The sequence below is a fragment of the Echinops telfairi genome, unplaced genomic scaffold (genome assembly GCF_000313985.2).
Source record: "Echinops telfairi isolate 266 unplaced genomic scaffold, ASM31398v2 ScPeMD7_7427;HRSCAF=8465, whole genome shotgun sequence".
Classification (NCBI taxonomy): domain Eukaryota; kingdom Metazoa; phylum Chordata; class Mammalia; order Afrosoricida; family Tenrecidae; genus Echinops; species Echinops telfairi.
The window spans coordinates 3056149-3070068 of NW_022111327.1; the positions used below are offsets into that span (position 1 = coordinate 3056149).

General features: G+C 39.7%; 1 protein-coding gene across 1 annotated transcript in view; it reads left to right on the forward strand.

The window, feature by feature from the left end:
- The first annotated feature begins 794 nt into the window (after positions 1 to 794).
- TBC1D8B (TBC1 domain family member 8B) overlaps positions 795 to 13920 on the forward strand; it is a 73650-nt gene continuing 60524 nt past the window's right edge. The window contains exon 1 of the mRNA XM_004710027.3: positions 795 to 970. Coding sequence (XP_004710084.1) covers positions 841 to 970 — 130 coding nt within the window. The 5' untranslated portion in view covers positions 795 to 840. The remainder of the gene's footprint in view (positions 971 to 13920) is intronic.

Here is a 13920-nt window from a genome sequence, read left to right on the forward strand (position 1 = left end):
CACAGCGACTCTGTGTAGGGCAGGGCAGAACTGACTCTGAATTTCCAAGACCTTGAGCATCACAACCCAATATGTAACTACTACTCCACCAGGGCTCCTTAATATATAAAACATCTTTCAAATAATTCATGTAGATATAATGCAAATCAGCCTAGTCTTTTAAAACAGGTTCAAGACACTGCCACTAGGGCTCCTGTTACTAATATGCGACATAGAGAATAATATCTACTTTGTTATACTTCTTTGAGGACTTTTTTGAGTTGATACCTGTGAAATCGCCCTTAGTAAAAAGGAAGCATTGTCAGTTGCCGCCACAGCAGCTTCTCAAAATGGGCCGTTAATCCCAAATTCCAGGAATTTTGTTCTCTTCCGTTTCAAGGACGGCAATCAGTAACCACACCTTTATAGCTGAAGCTCACACTAAGCGAACAAGAAGCCGCTTTAAACTTTGCAGACAAGAAATACACTTAACTGGTGGCGGGACCCAGTTTGAAAGCACATCCACCCCCCGCCCCCGTCCTCACTCCACTGGATTGTGGGAAATGTAGTCTCTCGCTCCAGCAGCGGGAGTACACCAAAAGCGGGTAGGAAACTACAAGTCCCAAGAGGAGCCGAAGCGGGACTATTTCCCAGTCGGGCGGTAGCTCCTCGGGAGGGAATTGGCAATCTCTCTGCCTACGTGGGAGAGAAGGGAGGGTTGGGGGAAGTGTGGCGAGCCAGCACCTGAGCCGCTACCGCCCGAGGAAGGTTTGGTGGGCGAAGTGCAGGAGAAGACACGGGTGCAGTGGGGAGTGAGGAGGACATCTAGGTCGCTGCTCGGGCAGCACAAACTTCTTCACGATGTGGCTGAAGCCCGAGGAAGTGCTCTTGAAAAATGCGTTGAAGCTGTGGCTGACGGAGAGGTCCAACGACTACTTCGTGCTGCAGCGGCGTCGAGGCTACGGGGAGGACGGCGGAGGGGGGCTCACAGGTGAGTTGTGACCACCCGCACCTGCCGCAGGGCCGTGTGCACCTTTACTTAGAGGGTGGGGAGGAAAACAGTTACTCGCTGCCACCCGCCGCCGCCCGACCTTAGACCTTGGGCCGGGACACTGGGGTTCTCCTCCCGCCACCACCTTCCCATTTCCTTCACGGAGTCCTGAGAATGCCCCCTTGGACAGCAGTTGCTCTTTGGGTGGGACAGGAAGAGGGAGAGGGGGTTCTATCGGAGGCAAAGGAAGAATTGAGTAGCTACCCTCTGGCGTCCCAAGGGGGTGGGCGGTGGGGCTTGGGGGTGGGGGGGAGGTTGGCTGACCACTGTGAGACCCACGCGGGTCTCCTTCAGACTCAGTGACGAGCTGATGCGCAGCTGTGGACTTGAAAAACATCATCACTGGAAAAACCACACAAACTAAGCCATACTGATAGACCTATCCCCTTGGTAAGGGTAAGTGTGTGTGTGTGTTGGGGGGTGGGCGCTGTTGAGGAGAGAAGGGAGGCGCTCCCATCACATCCTGAGAGATGGGCATCGGATGAAATCATTAGAAGGCTAGGGTGAGGGGGTTATGGGGGCGGGGGCATCAAGTGTCCCTTCTGAGAGAATTGCTACCTTCTCCCAATTCAGCATCTTTTACTGTTGTTTCCAAGTTTTCAGCCCTTGGGATTCCCTTCAGAGAAGTCCATGGCCATGTCAGAATCAATCTCTCTGGAGTGTTTGGCTCTGGCTCTTCTTTCAAAGCCAGAATTCCAAGCAAAACCAGTCAAAAAAACAGAAGAAGTTTCATTCTTCCGTCCAGCCCACCCTGCCTTCAGTTCTTATATTAAATCAGCAATAGTAGCAACAACAAGAATTATTCATTAGCTCAGTGATTGGGGAGGGGCATTCGAACTTTGGGACCTTAGGCTGAAAAAGAGCTTTTTTCATGACAATTTCTTGTTTGATATTGTGGCCTGGAAATGGCAGACCAGTCATAATTTAGGCAGCGTGAAGCAGTGGCGTCACTAGGAGGGTGTAGTGTGCACCAGGCGACACTGTCAGAGGAGTGACACCAAAATAACTATAAGATGTCTGTGCAGGGTTTCAGCAGACATTTATTCTTCTTAATAAAAATAACCTTGTAGTTAGTGAATAACAACAGACATTTTTCGGAAGCCCAGCTTACTAGTATCAGTATACCTATGAGGGTAAAACTCAGTACTATTGTACTTTGTTGAACCTTTTAATGCCCTCTGTCAGAGCTGTCATTATTACCTAAGAGCAGTGATGCTTCGAAGCATGTGGTTTCAACTGGACAACAAGCACGGACTTGTTTCCTTAGTCATTGCTGACATGGTCACATTTTCTGGTGTTTGTGGTACCCATATTTTTGAAACAACTTCAAGAACGTTGGGGGTAGGGATGAAGGAATAAGTAAAGGTAAAGGGAGGAGAAACATTTAAAAAGACTTCTGCTCAGTTACTCATAAGGTTGTAGCTAACAATATAATTAAAAGTCGAAAGATTTCAACAACACATCGTTACTATTCATGTAATCTAATTGCATTTCAGCAGTTTACACCTATATCACGTATTATTCTAGCACTAAAATGGATGATAACTCTCACCAAGGATTCTGTGCGGTCTCTCTGGTAGGAGGAGGAAGTCAAGGGGAAGGAGTGGGCTGACAATATGAGTTACCATACTTGTTGACACCACCCTCTTGATGCCCTTGGCATGAAGTACTGGGCAGAGGGGTGAATCAACAACCAGCATCATCGTCCTGTGTGCTCTTACCTGCTGAATGAAATTCTACAAATTCATTCATGTATTTATCTTTGAGCCCTGTCCTCTGTGCCACAAGGAATGATGGGGCATAATGAAGATTCAGGACCTTGCCTTTTAAGTGGTTCCAACCTGGACAAAACTGGAGGTGGTGGAGGTGGGATGGGGGAAAGAGGACTCCTGACTAAACAGCCAGACAAGTTGTGATTAGAGGGAAATGACTGGTGGTTTAGGTTAAGCTTCCTGCTATTTTGCTTCTGTAAAAGGGTGTCTACCTCACAGAGTCGGGAGGATAAGATGACAGATAATAGGTGCCGAATCAATGTAAGTTGCAGTGCTGATAAACGTGTGCTGTGATATCCTTTTTGAATTCACCTCCAGATGGAGAGAATCCTGTGCTTCTCCAGGATGCTTTTATGCCTTTCTCTCAGTATACCCATAAAGCTAAATCGTGTAAGCTCTTGTCGTCCAGTTTTTAAAAAGATCCTCTGGACAATCTGAAACAAAAAATGACTTCTTAAAAGTAGAGACATCTGATCGTTCACTCTTATTTTGCAAGGGACTCTTTTCATTTAGTAGATACAAATGTTTTCAAGGTTAAAACTTGAGAATTGGTTTACATAATAGCCCAGAGATGTAAAGTATCTAGCTGAGTTCATTGAGGATAGGGCAGCATAGATTTTGTTTTGGACAGTATAGATTTGAAGCAGATAATATAGCTCTCAGAAATAGTCTTCTCATGTATTTTGGTCCTCTCTCATTTTGACCCAGAGGTTTTCTTGGATTTTATTTTTACAGTGCTCCTACCTACATTTAAAGAAGCCCTGGTGGCCAGTGAGTTATTCATTGGGCTTCTAATGGCAAGGTTAGCAGTTCGAAACCACCAGCCTCTCCTGGGGAGAAAGATGAAGCTTTCTACTCCCATGAAGATTTGTAGTCCCATAAACATTTACAGGAGCAGTTTTTTCTACTCTACTCTTTCCTATAGATTCCCTTGGGGGCAGTGAGACCCACATTTTACAAAGAAATAGATTCATTTTGTTCAACTGTGTTCGTGAAAAATTATTAGGTAAATGAAAATCTTGCTGATCAAATTGCTACCATGTAGTGTGAAATGACCTTGGACTAGTTGCCAGTTTCTGTTAAACAATCAATCCCTGCTTTCTGTGTGTGATTTTTTTCCTTTAACAGGCCAGTTGCCTCCGTTTCTTATCTCTATCCCACCTACCCCCATTTCTTGTTCACCATATCTTTGGAATAAGAGGAAATCCTTACATAGTATGTTGTAACTAGCCATCGCCCCATTTTTTTACATCATGGCCAATTTGTCTTCCTGCATGATTTTTGTCCGTGTGGTACATGGGGGCTTCAAAAAGTCCTAGGAAAACTTCCATTATCTTTTCATTCCCCCTTTCCACAAGCCGTTTGAAGGCCCCTTGTATTGTCAAGATGCTTGACATGATCGCCATTAATGCTTGAGCCCTGTTGTTATATCCCATGCAAATTAAATGAAGAGGGTGAGAATAGACCAAAAAGAGGCTTTTAAGGTTTGTTTGGTTCTTTTTGGCCCAGAGCATAAGTGTGTGCTGAGTTTCATGCCTGCTCCATTACTGTAGTCTGACTTAAAATTGTGCAGCCAAGAGCTTTGCTCTGCTTTACCACCAACCCACATTGGGATTAGTTCTCCCCTGAGCCTGACCGTGCTTGCTTTTGTTCATTTTATGTGCTAAAATCCAATATTTGGGGCTATCCCTTTAAAAGATTAGTTTGTACAGTTTGTGTAATGAAGAAAAGATAATGACCATCTAGAAATGTTAATAACTGTACTTCCTTTCAGATCTCATTTCTTTGCCATGTGATAATTGGCAATAACTACCAGTAATGTTATGAGTTTAGATGTGAACTTAGTGAAGTTAGCTGGCTACAATCTTCGCCACCCCCACACACCCCCATGATTGAATTGGTGGAACATAGAAGCCTCTGTTGGTTAACACCACAGAACCATTTGGAAATTCCAATTATGTCCCTTTTGAAATTTTTGAATTTCTACTGGATAGAAATTGCTTGATTTGATCTTACTTCATTGTCCAGGCTCACAGCAGGGTGGACAACCTTGTGGAGATTTTTGTTATACATCAAGTTACCGTATTTTATAGAAAAGGGGTTTTCCTTCATTTAGCAGAATCATTCCCCTTTCCGGATTCTTTCATTTACTTACATTCTCCCTTGCTCTTCCTAGCTAAGGGTAATGGCTTCCTATGGCACCTAAATTTAGAACCAGGTTTTGAATAATTAAAAATAATGTATGCGTATTTGTCTTATTATGCAAAAATCAACAACTTGTTCTGCTTGGCAGATGGAATCTACTACATCCATGGAATTCTGGAGCTACATTTCATTAAGTATTCTAGTGTAGTGGGACGTCGGAAGATCTGCCAGTAATCAGACTCCCTCAATCTGAGTAGTTTGTTGAGAATACTGTACTTTTTCTTGGCTGAATAGTACAAGCAGTTTCTTGAATTGATAATCTCCCTTAGGAGACCTATTTTAGAGGGTGAAAACAAAATAAATATTTTTTAATGGAAGATTTCAGACATTGTTTCTGCCTTTCTTTCATCTTGGCATCATCTCTTTGAAATTAAATCAGCTGTTAAAGCTAGAGCTTTCATTTCAAAATGTTGTGTGATATTCATATAAGTGTAACAAATCACTATATAAATGATTTGTCATAGTTAAAAAGATGTATCAAGCAGTAAAGTAACCTTTTTTTTAAAGTTCTTAATGACCATCCCTGGAAAATGTACAGCTTTTCTGCCCTTTGTTCCTTATCTCACCTAAGAAGTACAACCTTGAAAACATTCACATTAAGTGTTTTTTAGCAGAACATCCCTGTGTTCTGTGCTCACAAAGGACCCATCTGCTAAAAATGTTGACCGCCTCTCCAGTACCTCATTAGTGGGCTGGGCAGACGGTGCCCAAATGGAGGCCATGATTTCTTTTAGATAAGAAAGGGAATACTCTCAAGTCAATGAAGAAACTATCATTTGAACTTATTGAAAAGAAAATCTCCTAGGGCAACCACTCCAAGAAACCTTTCCCTAGTAATTACTTTTCCCATGTTATATATAAAAATGATTTGGAGCAATAACATTGAGTATGTCCAATTTGCAGTGAATTCCTGGCAAAAGCAAAACCTGACAGTTTTAAAAATTTTAGTCTGATATGAAAAAATTAGGAGGTTAGTGATTAATTTATGATTCACAATCAGAACAATATGTATAAATTAGAATAATTTACGATGACAGCAGTTCTGTTTTATCTACAATTGCCCCAAACCTAGACATTCTTAAACAGTGCCTCTGTAGATAAAAGCATCACTTGTCTTATTAGGCGCTCTGGTGAATCAACTCAGTGGCAGTAAGTGAGAGTGTTGGCTGCTGGAAAATACAGCAATGAACAAAATAAAATGTTTATTTGCACGGGGTAACATTCTAGTTGATGGGGGAAGCAAATAAATAATAAATAATATGGCTGTGGTAGTGATACAAAGAAAATTAAAGCAAGGTTTAGTGATAAAGAGGGCAAGAGGTTAACAGTTTAGATAAATCAGTCTGAGAAAGCCTCTTTGAATTGACCTATGACCCAGCAGGACTAGCATATATGAGCCAAACAAATATTTGGGGACAAAGAAAATATAGATAATTATTTCTAGAATAATTTGCCACAAAGGGAAGCAGAAAAAATGTGTAGTAGCTGGGTACTGCTGGGCATACAGGTGGATAAAACATATAGTTCCTATCCATCCTCAAAGAATTTATAATCTGGTGGGACAGATAGACAATAAATATAAATAAGCCAACAAATATATAATTACCAGGATAGCCACTAATGATCTCAGCCTGGCATACCATCCTGGTGGTGTTGATTTACATAAATTTCCATGAGTAAAGGGAGTATTAGAAACACCCTCCCCCACCACCACCACCACCAACATCATCTTTCAAGGCTAACTGGTGGAAAGTATGTTTATGAAATGACCTATTCAGTGATACAAAGATTCCCTAAAAGCGGTGATTAATCATAATAGGTGGTGTATTTGGTGGCAGAATTCCAGTGTGACATCTGTGGAGCATCTTGCCAAAACCCAGCTAGGATTGTTTTTGAATTGAATCAGCCATCTCTAAGCAATAACAATATCTGGATGTGGTTTTGTAGTGAGAAATTGGGGAGGGTGTTCTAGGTAGGAGGAATAATGTGGTAGTACAAAAGCAAAAGATGGTAGTTTGGGTTGGGGGGTGATGGATGATAAAGCAAATATTCCAGATTCATCTAATTGGAAGGGAAAATATGAGGCGTGAGCTATAGTCCCCTTAGCAATTGGAAGAAGGCTGGTGAAGAGCAGTGTCCTCATCCATTCAAGAAGAAACCTGGAGACTGACCGTTAAGGGAAGATGAGAATTAAACCTTTGTTGTTTTTTGTCTCCACAGTTCGTTCACCTCAGTTCTCGATGGTTTTCACCTTCTCATATTCTACTAGAAAAGTAAACCAAAAAAAAAAAAAAGAAAGAAAAGTAAACCTTGAAGACAAGTGATGATCTTGCTTTTTAATTGTTAACATTCGTCATCCCTTGCTTTAAATGAACCAAAATAATGCCTGGGTTTCATTTTTATAAATAAGATCTTAAAAGTACTGCATTACATGCAAGTTGTCATTGCCATCATACTTCTTGTTTTGCACTTAGAATTCAAGTTGTTGTCAGTCCCCATATTATCCTATGTTTTAATCGTTACAAATGTAGCTGGGTTCGGTAGGTAATCCGTCTATTCTTACTTCCCAACTGCCATTTGTGGCATCAGCCCCTTCCCTGGAAAATTCTAAACCCTTTCATGAACAAAGATTTCAGTTAGTGAATACAAAGATTTCAGTTAGTGAATAAAAGAAGTGCTTACATATATATCCACTTTTCAAGCAATTGCTTTTAAAAGAATGCAGGGAGAAAGAACACAGGACAAAAGAATAATGATGCTTATTAACTGTTTTCCAAGTTCTCAGTGTAAAGTTGGCTGCTTTCAAAATGCCAACTGTGAGTATTTCATTATTCTGAACTAAGTATTCATAGTCCTGTTTGACAGATGTGAATCTGATAAGCAAAAGTAATAGGATCAGGAAAATCTACAACCTTTACCGAGCACACTTCTTTCTCATATTTGAATGTATTTCCTATTAAGTGTGTTGTCTTCTATTCATTAACATTTAATGAAGTTGAGATTATAAAAAATTCAGTAAAGGTGTACTTGTTTGTAAGCTTGGTAACGTATGGCAAGATCAAATTCTAAGGTTCCAGCAATCAGTTTTCTGGCTTAATTTATAATCAAGCATTTTACTTACAATAGAAATAAATCTTGTTTGTGACTTGGAAATTTATTGAAATGACTATTATGCAGTTGGAACAATGCTGCCTTACATAATACCCTTAATCCAGTTTATAAATAAAGAGAGCCAATTTGTCTGACTTAACTACCACTGCTGTGGAGGTGGTTCCAACTCATGGGGACCCTAGAGGAGAGAGTAAAACTACCCCTAGGGTATCTTAATCTTCAAGTAGTGCGACTGACAGGTTTGAACTGCAGACTTTGCAGCAGCCTAGTCTTCATTTACTATGCCACGAGGGTTCCTTGTTGGCCTAAAGCACAATGGAATCTAATGTCTAGGGCAGTGGTACGCGATTGGTGCAATAAGCTAGCCTTCCTTGACAATGAGTGCCATCTTCAAGCTGTGGCTCTTTTAATGACCTTTCCTCTAAAACTCAGTCCTAGTCCTGCCTACCCATCGTTACCCCTGACCTAATAGAAAAAATTGTTTATCAATTTGCAGGTGTTTCAAAATTGATACCATAATTCAGTGCATTTGATACCATAATTCAGTGGTTCTCAACACTGGCTTGCACATTAGATTCCACTGTGGACCTTTTAAAATAAACTACATGACATTAACATGTTTATGGATAAAATGATAATATGATATCTCGAATTTTAAAAATATCCCAGGAGCGATAAGTGAAAGAAAATTAGCAACCTTTTGATAATTATTGAAGCTAGGTAATGAGTACATGGGTGTTCCAGTATACGATTCAATCTTAACAATGTGTTTTATGTTTGTAATATGAAGTGAAGGAAAAAAATGGACACTCAGGCCAATAGAATCGCATTCTCTGGGGGCCGAGCTTGATTTGAGTACATAGTTTCACAGACTCCTCCAAAGAATTAAAATGGACAGTTTAGGTTCAAATCACATCATGAATGTTAACATTCAAATTCAGAAGGATTTGAACAAGTTAGGGTGGTCATTTGGAATCAATGAGATAAAATTTAACATGGGTAAATATAAACTGCATTTAGATTTAAAAATAAGCTGTGCAGGATGGAGAAAACAAGTTGTAACTTACATTTGTGACATACAATCATATGATGCAATGACTTAATATGATAATATGATGTAATGGCTGAAAATGTTAGTATAATTTTAAACTACATTAATAGAACCATGGAGCCCATAATATAAAAGGCCTGCATTTGTTCAGACCATGTCTGGCATTCAGGTTTGAATGCCACGTTTTAAGAGGGATTTTGAGAAATAGATTTTTTACAGAAGTAAAGGGAAACAAGATTGCTGTAATTAAAATATTTGAAGATATGTCATGCAAAATAGAGTACATATTTTGTATCACCCAAAGTTGGAAGAAATATTTATCTTAAAAAAAATGTTCCTTTTTCTGACCTTCGTGTATAAGAAATAGCTTTGTGTTTCTATCATAAATTGAAAAAAATGTTCACTATAAAAATCAGACAACCACTATAAGCAGGCCTGCTATCTAATTTGCAGGGCTCACTGCAAAATGAAAATTCAGGGTCCCATGTTAGGCTTTACGCTGATACACACAAGAAAGATAATTTACATACACTTTCGCTCTGAGGAAGGAAGATGAGGCTGTCTGCTCCTGTAAAGATTTACAGTCTCAGAAATCCTAGATAAGGTCACTATGAATCATAATCAAGTAGATGGCAATGGATTTGTTTCTTTTGGTTTCATTAAAAATTATTAGGAATTTTAAGACAGTGACTTGGGGCCCTGTGCATAGATCATAAACTTTTGACATTTGGATATAGAAATTATAAAAGGACTATAATTTGTAGAAATTTCCACTAGTACAATGAACTGCCCTGGTAGAAGTAAACTAAAAGAGAGGAATGTGTTTGGAGATTAGATAATGTCGGGGGTTTAAGTGGAGAGAAAATGTTTTGAGAATGATGTACAAATGCGCTTTACACAATTGATGTGTTATGGATTGCGATAACAGTTGTATGAGCCCCTAATAAAATGTTTTTAAAAAAAAAGATAAGGTGACCAGATTTTAACCATTGATAAAACTCATATCGTGGCAAAATAGCCACATGACAAATTTTATGGGCTTTCCACTCCCATAAATAGTTACAGTCTCGGAAACTCACAGGAAACTTGGAAACTTCTTCCCTGTCCTATGGAATCCTTATAAGTACATCAACTCAGTGGTAGTGAGATTAGAGTTTGGGTTTTGAGTTTCCAGCCTCAAAATCTTTTGTTAAACACCTAATTGGTTTGTCATTCAATATTGATATCTGGCGACCTCTTCTTTTGCTGTCTCCTTACTCATCCACGTTCTCACTGTTGCTTTTCAACTGAACCAGTCTTGTCTTTAACCCTATGCTTTTTCTCCCATTTTCCTAAGACTACCTTATGTATATAAGGAAATAGAGTTTGATGTAGTTTTAGCTAACAAACAGTAAATGTGAAATGAAGGGGCTCTGGTGGCACAGTAATTAAGCATTCTACTGCTAACCAAAAGGTTCAAACCCCCCAGCTTCTCCACAGAAGAATGGTATGACAGACTACTTTCATAATGATCACAGCCTTGGATCAACTCGTCCACCTCCCCACCCCTCCTCACCCTCGCCACTATCATGACCCCAGTTCTACCTTACAAATCCAATTAGACCAGAGCATGTACACTGGCACAGATAAGAGCTCTAGACACACAGAATCCGAGACAGATAAACCCCTCAGGAACAGTAATGGGAGTAGCGATACCATGAGGGTAGGGGAAAGGGAGGGGAAGAAGGGGGAGAAACGGGTAACTGACTACAGTGGTCTATATACACCCTCCCCCAGGGGGATGAACAACAGAAACGTGGGTGAAGGAGACAGTGGACTGTGAAATATGAAAATAAAAATAATTTATAAATTATCAAGGGTTCACTAGGGAGGGAGGGACAAGAGAGGAGCTGATACCAAGGGTTGAAGTAGAAAGAAAATGTTTTGAAAAAGATTATGGCAACATATGCACAAATGTGTTTCATATGATTGATGTATGGATTGTGATAAGAGCAGTAAGAGCCCCCAATAAAATGACTTATTTTTTAAAAAGAGGTTTTTGTGTTTAAAGGTGAAATAACTGATTTTGCTCACAGATTTGAAAAAAAGAAAGAAAGAACCTTTTTATTTTGAATTGGGTGGTAGAGGTTAACAGAGCAAATCCATTTATCACTCAACAGTTCGTACACATTTTGCTTCATCTCATTGACTGCAATCTCTTCAATGTAAAATGACTTATCCTACTTTCTCCCTGTGTTTCCTTTTGCATTTCCCCTGCTTCCCTAACACTTATGAATGCTGTCCTTTGGTGATTGCTGCCTTCTGATCCCAAATGGTTGATTATTCTAAGATGTGCAGACCTCAGGAGTATCATTGTTCTCCTTATAGAACTTTCTGTTTTGCTAAAAAATGCACTATGGGGGTCAGTTCAGTTCCAGACCTGAAGGGTAACTAAGGGCTGTAATCTTGGGGGTTCTACCAATAAGCCTGGTCTTTTTTCATAATTTTGAGTTTGTTCCATATTTTTCTCCCACTCTAACCAGTAATCCCTTTCAGGGTAATTTGTAGGGGTAACCGGGCACCATCTAATTCTTCTGGTTTCACGGTCATGGAGGCTGATGTTCACATGATCCATTCATGGATATATTTGTAGCAAAGATAAATATACATGTACACATACATATATTTGTGGTTTTCCGACTCTCCCTCCCATATTCATTCAGCCTGTGCATCTACTCCTAGACCATTGTTATTGCAGAAATATATATAAGCAATATTTTACCTTTGTTGCCTTATCTCTTATACTCCTCCCAGTTTACCCCTACAGTTTTCCCTGCATCCATCAGTTTTTACTTCACTCAAGTTGATACTTGTCTACCCTCAGGGATGGGGAACCTTTTATCTCCCAAGGGCCATTTAGATATTTATAACAGAATCAACTTACCCCTAACATGATGGCTAGAACTGCTTCTCTTTTGTGAGGCATGTGATGGTAGCTGGTGTTGATGACTTCTTGGGGAAGGCCAGCCCACTGGACCTTCACAACCCCTGCACTAGCCAGTAATTTACCCTTCCTGCCCACGCCACCTCTGTTAACCATCAAAGTATATTGCTTTTCATGTGAAAAACTTCCTTTCTTTTTTTAAGATATGAATTAATGTGCAAATTATTTTTTTTAACTTTTAATTTTGAATTAGGTGGATTTGCTTGTTTCAGATCATTATTTTTGTATTCAACAATTCAATAATTTTGTATTCAACTTATCAAATCTCCCATTAGTATGCCTTGGACCCCCTCCTTTTTGTCTTTTTGCTTTCTTGTAGTGCAGTATCTTCCCCTTCACCCAAGTGAACACCTGTCTACCCTCTAGCCTATTGTTTCCCTTTCCCACCCTTCCCCTCCACCCCTGGTAACCACCACCGTCTGCTTCTTTTGGTATAAAAAACATTTTCTTGTTGTTTTCTTTTAGAACTGTGTCTCCTACAGTATTCATCCTTTAGTGATTGACTTACTGTACTCAGCATAATGTCCTCCAAATCTGTCTATGTCATGAGGTGTGAAAACCTTTTTTGACTAGTGGTCTCATATAATATATGTCCTTTTGTGATTGACTTGTCATTAACATAACACTTCTTTTAAAAATAGTGTTGTAGAATTCAAATTGGGGGAGTCAAGACTGTCATATAAATCTAATTAAACAGTCCTGTATTTAGTAGATGCTTATATTTGAAGTTATAGTGCCTTTGTTTTGGCAATTTTATCATGTTATATGTATATAGTATGTTCATGCATTCATATTCTTGATTCCTATTTTCAATCAAAATATCCAAACACACTGCCATCAAGTTGCTTCCAACTAATAGTGACCTTATAGGACAGGGTCTGACTGCCCATGTGGTTTTCTGAGACTGTAATTCTTGATGGGAGTACAAAGCCTAATTTTTCTCCTGAGGAGCAGCTGGTGGTTTTGAATTGCAGACCCTGTGGTTAGTAGTTCAACATGTAGCCCACTACACTACCAGGGCTCCTGATAGTTGTGTTTTTTTAATTGTCCTTTGCTCATTCATCTAACTTTCTTTTGAAAGTTTTCATTCTCTTGCTTTCAAACTGAGAACATTCTCCATTTCCTGGATAATATCAATCATACTACTGTCAAGACATTATTTGCATATGTTTAGCTTCAACTTTTCTTTCTTTATGTTTGACCTCTTAGCCACAAGACCAATTTCTCAGTTACAACTTCACATTTACGAGTCCTGGTGTTAGGCTGCTAACTGCAAGGTCAGCAGTTCAACACCACCAGCTACTCCTCAAAAGAAAGATGAGGCTTTCTACTTTCATAAACAGTTACAGCTTTGGAAACCCGCAAGGGCAGTTCTATCCTGCCCTATAGGGTGGCTGTGAGTCAGAATCAACTCAATGGCAGTGAGACTTCACATTTAGTATGATAGAATCATTTTCCTTTTATCCATAAACTCTCCAGTATTTCCCTTATTATTTTTTGAAGTTTAATCATTTCTAATGCCCCTAAATTTCCTTCCCATCCTCTTTTCTTCAAGACCTTGATTTCCACAGTAGTTAACTAGATGTGGAACCTCCTTGTAGTAAGCAATTTGGCCTTTGACCGTGGCTCATCAGTCATACAACACTTTTGGCCAATGAGTGAGGGTGGATCAGACCAAGAGATAGCTTCCAAGGGCTTGATGCTGACTCATGCATACCTCCAGAGGCTTGATGTAATCTCTCTTGGCCACATGAGGAGGGCAATTAAG